This window comes from Simochromis diagramma, unplaced genomic scaffold (genome assembly GCF_900408965.1).
Source record: "Simochromis diagramma unplaced genomic scaffold, fSimDia1.1 OVJJ01000367.1, whole genome shotgun sequence".
Taxonomy (NCBI): domain Eukaryota; kingdom Metazoa; phylum Chordata; class Actinopteri; order Cichliformes; family Cichlidae; genus Simochromis; species Simochromis diagramma.
In genome coordinates, this window is record NW_024387288.1 from 18,844 (window position 1) to 27,074 (window position 8,231).

At 48.2% G+C, this 8,231-nt stretch overlaps 1 protein-coding gene across 1 annotated transcript; it reads left to right on the forward strand.

Moving 5' to 3' along the window:
• The first annotated feature begins 4,897 nt into the window (after nucleotides 1-4,897).
• Nucleotides 4,898-7,852, forward strand: LOC120716328. Its single transcript, XM_040003829.1, has 2 exons — nucleotides 4,898-5,777; nucleotides 5,991-7,852. Exons 1-2 carry the CDS (start codon nucleotides 5,610-5,612, stop codon nucleotides 7,821-7,823), a joined length of 2,001 nt encoding a protein of 666 aa, XP_039859763.1. The 5' UTR covers nucleotides 4,898-5,609; the 3' UTR covers nucleotides 7,824-7,852.
• The last annotated feature ends 379 nt before the right edge of the window (nucleotides 7,853-8,231 follow it).

The window sequence follows — 8,231 nt, forward strand, 5'->3', positions numbered from 1 at the left end:
CCCCCTGCCAACAAAATATTATCAGATGACCCTGACTTTTCTGTGAAGGTTCGCATTATGCATAGACTAATTAAAGCGGTACACCATCTGAAAAATGTGGCAAGTGACAATTATCCTCCCTCTCTGAACAAAGTAACCCACAATCTAATGACTGTGATTAAACCAGCCATCCCCAACAAAATGACACAGACCAAGATTGAGGGAAACGCGAGAAACTGGGCCCATACAGCCATTTTAATCCTTCGTGAGCACTACACGGAGAGCATAGAGAAAGAAATTAAGACACTCTCTGAGTTCCCTATACAGGACTGGGGGGGCCCATTCGAGATAGCAACGTCCTGGGCCAAGAGGAACCTGGGCCGTCGCCTGCAACCCGAATCCCTGGAGCAGGCCCGAGCAGAGATTATGGTGAAGATGGCTGAGTTCAGAGCAGCCACTGAAACGGTGGAGATGACTACTGCCAGCGAACCCGTGAGACAGCCACAAGGGAATGAGAGAATGGGCCAACTGGACATTATTGAACCCCTTACTGAGGTAACAGAACAAACTGTTTCGCACACACAACACACCCAACCTCAGACCGGGGCCGGCCGCAGTATAACCATTTCCGCACAAGTCCATGAGCCACCGGTTACGATCACCACATCCAAGACGACATCTGCAACAATGACAGACCACGTCATTGGAGATTGGTCACCCTTTTCTGAGAGGGAGCAAGAAAAAGAGAGCGAACCGACACTCACCGCTCCTCCAGAGACTCCACAAATGTCAGAACCCACTCCGGCGGAACCCACTCCGGCGACACCGAGGGACCAGAGAGTGAAAAGGATCCTCGTCGCACCCCAAGAGACTCCAATCCAGGAGCTTTCACCTTCTCCCCCCACCCAACTACCACAACCTGTGGAGGAGATGAACACTGAGGTGCTTGACCTCACACAGGGGGAATCCACCCCCAAAAAGACAAAGCAAAATGACACAGCTACAGTGGCTGAACCACAACGAGTGACTCACCTGGGCCCACGGCGCAGCAGCTTGGACAGGCTAAACTCCTGCGTACAGACTCGACTCCAAATAAGAACAGCAGGGGAATCGTCTCCATCGTCTTCTCCTCCTTCACCAGCCTCATCAGAACAGCAGGTGCGGACCCCAACAAGACATCCCAACACCCGCAAGAAACTGAAAGACTGGCATCTACACATCAAGGAGCCTTGGATCATCGTCGGCGATTCCAATGTCAGCAGACTTCCTCCTTTTGCAGCTGACAGCCTGCAGATCGACAGCTTCCCGGGAGCCAAATGGTGGCATGCAGAGAATCTGCTGGAGAGAGCCACCACTGACACATCAGTGACAACACTGGTCCTATCCTTTGGGATTAACAATAGATCACAAAGGGACAAAAATGTGCCAATACTGGAGCTGAAAAGGGCACTGAGAGCAGCTCGAGAAAAGTTCCCTGAAGCTGACATTTTTGTGCCTGAAATTAACTTTTCTTCTGCCCTTCCTCAGGTAGAACAAGACACATTACTGCACCTGAACGCTTTTATTACAGGCTTAAAGGACCACATCCCAGCCCTCACTCCAGACATTTTCACCACAGAAGGTGATGACATTCATTGGTCACATGGTACATCTGAAGCCATGCTACAACACTGGGAGATGTACCTAAATGGAGAGTCCCCATAAGCCCTGTACAGTGGGAGGGGGTGAGTGGTGACAAGAATGTAATTGATGGTGTGATGAACTTGTCTAAAACATTTCAACCTACCACTGCTCAGAGGACCCTGTTAAATAGAGGCCTTACCTTTATACCGACGAAAGGTTACAATAGAAATTTACGACTACAGTGTAAATATGACATCCAACAGTATCACAGACGGGTCAAATTGGCCATATTTTATAGAGATAAGACCGATTCGGAACCACGGCCTTTCACTCCAAAATCGGACTGGTCTCCGCCCATTGGTCAGCTTCCACCACAGGTACTGACCTTGGTGAAAGCGGACCACGAATACTTCCAGAACCAATTCCATATAGACCGCATTAAACCCAATTTAACATCAGAGGAAACGAAAGCGCTGACAGAATTGAAAACGAACAAACAAATCATCATAAAACCGGCAGACAAAGGTAGTGCTGTGGTTATTCTCGACAGAGAACAATATCTGGAGGAGGGCTACAGGCAACTTAATGATAAAACATACTATAAGAAATTAAAAAAACCGATCTATTTAGAAACAATACCAATAGTGGAAAAAATTATTAATAATCTACATCAAAAGAAATTCATCAACATTAAGCAAAGGAACTATTTACTCGGGTCCTCTGAACCACGGGGAAGACTCTTTTACATGCTTCCAAAAATCCATAAGGAGCCCACTAAGTGGAGTATTCCTTTCCAGGTCCCTCCAGGTAGACCTATTGTCTCGGACTGTGACAGTGAGACATATTACACAGCCGAATACTTGGACCATTTTCTGAATCCCTTGTCCATAAGACACGCAAGCTATATAAAGGACACGTATGACTTTGTTGAGAAGGTCAAACAAATAGAGGTGCCCGTTGACTCTTTTCTGTTCTCCATGGATATTGATAGTCTTTATACAAACATAGACATCGGGGAGGGAATCAACTCCATTAGGAGAATTTTCCAAAAATATCCAGATAAGAAGAGACCAGATAAGGAACTGTTACAGTTATTGGAAATCAATCTGATGAGGAATGATTTTGAGTTTAACGGAGACTTCTATTTGCAGATAAAGGGGACTGCCATGGGGAAAAAGTTTGCCCCGGCGTATGCCAACATTTTTATGGCAGAGTGGGAAACCTCTGCCCTAAATAAGTGTGTGAAAAAACCGCTGCACTATTACCGATTCCTAGATGACATCTGGGGTATTTGGCAACATTCAGAGCAAGATTTTGAAGTGTTTTTGAGGACTCTTAATGACCACAATGCTTCCATTAAACTAAAATCAACTATCAACAAAACCTCAATTGACTTTCTAGATACAACCACATTCAAGGGCCCAAATTTCCTTAATGACCAGAAATTGGATATAAAAGTTTTTTTCAAGCCCACAGACACACATGCCCTTCTGTTCAAAACGAGCCTGCATCCTAAACACACATTTGGTGGCATAATCAAGTCCCAGTTACTCAGATTCCAACGAATCTGTACTCAGCGGACTGATTTTGATAAAGCAGTCAAAATCCTATTCTCAGCACTCTCCACTAGAGGGTACTCTCGCTCCTTCTTAAGACAGTGCTTCAACTCTTACCTGCAAATTAAACCCATTGATGTCTCTCCTCTCCTCCCACTGGTGGTCACATATGCCCCCTCCACCTGCAAAATGGTCAGAGTCATCAAGAACAATTTTCAGAAATTTGCTCAGGATACACAAATGTTACAAGATCATAAGGTAATTGCAGCCTTCAGGAGAAACAAAAACTTACATGATCTCCTGATTAAAGCAAAGGTTCCGCCTCTCTCTGAGCCTAGACGCAGAGACCAGGGGCAATTTTTCCAGCACCGTAAATGGTTGCGCAGCCATTCTAATGGTAATGTTTTTCTGTCTTTGTGCAAAGGGACCCCGAGGTCCAAAAACTGTGTATACTTGATCAGCTGTAGGAGATGTGGAATCCAATATGTGGGCGAAACGGGAAACACACTCTTAACTAGATTCACTCAGCACAGACATAACATTTTACATAAAAAGAACACCCACACGTACCTGGTAAAACATTTTTTATCACATGGCTGGGATTCTCTTACAGCAACGGCAATCCAGCTCAATCCGAGGTGGACACCACAGCTGAGGAGGAGAGCTGAAAAGACCTGGATAGCAAAATTAGACACAGTTCACCCAAGAGGCCTCAATGAAAAGGGATTTAGGTGAACCAAACCCAAGACATTGTATATAGTTGTTATTGTTGTCCTCATGTTTACAATTATTGTGTTTGAGGAGATATGTTTCAGTTTCCTGTGGAGGACAATTGAGGAGAATCCCACCCCTGAAACCGGCCCTAAACCTAACCTCAGTGGACCCCATACAGGAGGTAAATTTGGCCCTAAACCTAACCTCAGTGGACCCCATACAGGAGGTAAATTTGGCCCTAAACCTAACCATATTTGCCCCTATGCAAAAGTCAACCCCAGACCTAAACCTAACCACCCTATCAGCTTCTTGGCTATTCCCCTTATCCCTAAAACAGGCCCTAAACCTAACCTTAGTGGGCCCGATATAGAGGACAATTTCGGCCCTAAACTTAACCTCAGTGGGGTCCCCACCACCTTAAACCTTTTCCACACAAACTCACCTTGAACGCCATTTGGGCTGTTCTTTGGGGGCTCCTGAACGTCTGAGATGAGAACAGGTGTGGTCTGTGCATTGGAGCCCGGCCCCCTTCGGGGACCGGACTCCCAAATTTGTTTTCCCCTAACCCTAACCCTAACCCTTATCCCTGAAGCCCAACCCTGAATTCAATCCTAAACCTAACCACTTTTAACCCTATATTGGAATAACCCTTAACTCCAAACTCCACCCCCCTTCCCTCTCTTTCCCCTCCTCTCTCTCCCTCTCTCACACTCTCTCTCTGACCCTTTTCTCTCGTTCCCCCCCCCCCCCTTTTCCTCCCCCCCACTCCCCCATCTGGAGCTCATCACAGTGGAAGCCTCATGCCCAGGATGTTAAAATAATCCCTCTTTCAGGGCACCGAGTTAGGGACATGGTTCCTTGAGCCGGGAGCAAGGATGGCCTGAGCATTGGTGCCCGATTGCCTTCGGCAATCGAGCCCCCATCTTTCCTTCTCCTAACCGGCCCGTGCCCCTTGTCCACCCACTCTTGGGACCCTCTGTCCTTACACTGAAGCATGATATAGACTGATCACAGTGATGTGAGTGTATATTTGATAATTGTACATATCATCAACATAATTCTAGTTGTAATGATTTTCTTCTAACTCTCATATGGAGGGAAACTTGATGTAAATACTGTATACTTCTATTCACAAGTTATTGTCATCCGGTGTGTGTGTATATGTGTGTGTATATATTTTTTTCTGACTGTATATATCATCGACGCGATTTATTCGTGGTGACTTTTCTGTTAACTCTCATATGGAGAGTGACATTATGTGAAAATTGTGTATACCTCTGTTCACAAATTACTGTGAGCCAAGATGCTCCTGAACGCAACAAACGGGTAAACAACCAACCAATGTGAATCTTTCTAAGGGGACCTCTGACGCACGGAGCTAGAACCCCTCTCATTGGTTGTAGAGACCCGCAAAGTTTGAATGTGGACTTGCGCAGTGTACACACCGGCAACACGGACTATAACTGATGTTTTGTTATGTTGTCTTCATCCTTTGAATAAGCCAGCCTGAAGAAGGTTCATGCGAACCGAAACGTCGCGATTTTGGCTTATTTCTTTGTACATTTTGTAAATTTGTTTGCTTTCATTTTTTGCAATAAGCGAAAATAAAGCTCTCGTTCTTTTACTGAACAAACGTGAGGACTATCGTCATTTTTGGTCACACAGCCATTCTAATACTGCTAGCACGGTCCCCAGCGACCGTTGGTCTAAGCTGAGACCACAAGTGTGCCCGCAAAGATGCCCACGTTTCATCCAGAAGACGACTGGACCGTCGTCCACCATCGCAGAGACCGGAGAAGCGGCCGTGACTTCAGGGGCGACCAGAGATCTCCCCGACGGACCAGCTACCCGTCCCGCACCGAGCGCCGTACCTACGCATCGGTGGTGAGGGGACGTAACCGCCGTGAGGAAAGAGAAATTCCCCACGACGCTCACCCGACATGGCATCAACACCGGAGAGCAGAGCAGCCAGCGGCAGTCCGCTATGCGGCCCGCCACCGTGATCGACCGGAACAGGGGCACCGTTTTGAACAGGAGCGAGCCCGAGATCGAAGCTACCCATCCCACGCTCAACGCCGGACCTACGCTTCAGTGGTGAGTGGATGGCACCACCGGAGAGAGGAGAGAGAAATCCCTCACACATGGCGGCAGCGCCGGAGCAGAGAGCGACCAACTGCGACCCGCTATGCTGCCCGTCACGGGGATCAACCCGAGCTGAGGCGCCGGGCTGACCGAGGACAAGCACGGGACAGACGGTATGTGACACGCGCCAGATTTGAACAACCTGAACCTCCCAGACACGCCATACCATCTGATGACTCAGACTTCTCAGCTAAAGTGCGGATTATTCACAGACTCATCAAATCTATTCATCACCTCAAAAACGTTTCAAGGGACAAATATCCACCCTCCCTGAACAAAATTGCCCAGAATTTAATGACTGTCATTAAGCCAGCTGCGCCCAGCAAACAAACACAGACTCGTATTGAGGGTAATGCGAAGAATTGGGCATACACGGCAGTCTTAATCCTCCGCGATCATTATTCTATGGCTATGGAGGTGGAGCTGAAACGCCTTTTTGAGTTCCCCAAACAGGACTGGGAAGGACCCTTTGAGGTGGCGTCATCTTGGGCCAAGCGCAACCTGGGCCGCCGCCTCCGACCGGAGTCACTGGACCAGACCCAGGCAGCCATCATAGCGAGACTGGCAGACCTGAGAGCGGACACCGAATCGAGAGGACGGAGCCGCGTGACCAGCGAGCCGACACGACAACCAGGGGTGAGAGAGGACCTCATAACATTCGACTCGACCGAACCTCTGACGGAAGTGTTGCAACCAACTCCAACTCCACAGCCTGCCGCACCACAACCCAGAGCCAGCCGAGCCGTAACGGTGACCGCACAGGTACATGCTCCACCTGCAGCGCGCTCTGTCACCACGGCGACGGCGACCACCATGACTGACCCCATCAGAGGTGACTGGTCACCTTTCATAGAGCGCGAAGGGGAGGAGGACGACAACCTAAGACCCATCACCCCCACCCCCCATGAAAGTCCTCCTGAACCCATGCCAATGTCACCGAAAGACCGGAGGGTAGAGAGAGTACTCGCCGCGCTTCGCACGACCTCTTCTGAGGAGAAGCTACCCCCGCCCACTCAGTCCCCGCAACCGGGGGATGACATAATGATCGAGGTAATGGACCTCACTCAGGGGGACGCCACCATCCCCACCAAGCCCATGAAGGACAGTAAAACAGCGCCTGGACCTTCCACAACTGCACATCTCGGCCTGCCACGCACCACACAGGACAGACTGAAATCCTGCGTGCAGACCCGCCTCCAGACGAGGAGAATGGAGGAATCCTCCCAGTCTCCTCCCCCTGCACCTGCTTCACCTGCTGAACATCCGAACCTTCCCACGAGACACCCAAACACGCAGAAGAAACTGCAGGATTGGAGCCTACATATCAGGAAATCATCACTCATCATTGGTGACTCAAATGTAAGCACACTCCCATCCTTTTCAGCGGAGAACGTACAAATTGACAGCTTCCCCGGTGCAAAATGGTGCCATGCACAGGCCCTGCTAGAAAAGGCTACTTCCAGCGTAGAAGTAGAAACAATAGTTTTATCTTTTGGCCTGAACAATAGGTCACAAAGGGACAAGAACACACCAATCACAGAACTGAAAAAGGCACTACTGGCGGCCCAGAATGAATTTCCTGAAGCTGACATCTACGTTCCAGTTGTGAACTTCTCTTCAGCTCTGCCCCAGAGTGAGCAGGACACACTCCTACACTTAAACACTTTCATTACAGGTCTGGTGAACCACATACCGGCTCTTCCTACTGACAGGTTCGAGACAGGAAGGGACAACATCCACTGGACTGACGTAACGGCTATGCATATGTTGGGGCACTGGAATGCCTTTGTAAATGTGGAATCCCCATGAGCCCAGCTGGTAGGGAGGGGGTAAGTTCGGGTGTTGTTAACTTGTCTAAGCATTTTAAACCTTCTACTGCCCAGCGGAACCTCCTAAATAGGGGTCTTAACTTCATTCCTGCAATAGGTCATAATAAAGATTTCAAATTACAATGTAAACATGATATTCAACAATATCACAGGAGAATCAAGTTGGCTATACATTATGGGGAGAAGTCTGATGCAGAACCCCAGCCTTTCACTCCTAAATCTGAGTGGTCTCCTCCATTAGGTCAGCTTCCACAGGAAGTGTCCACCTTAGTGAAGGCTGACTATGAATATTTTAATAACCATTTCCACATTGGCCACGTTAAACCAAATTTAAATGCAGATGAGATCAAAGCTCTAAAGGAACTAAAAGAAAACAAATCAATAATTT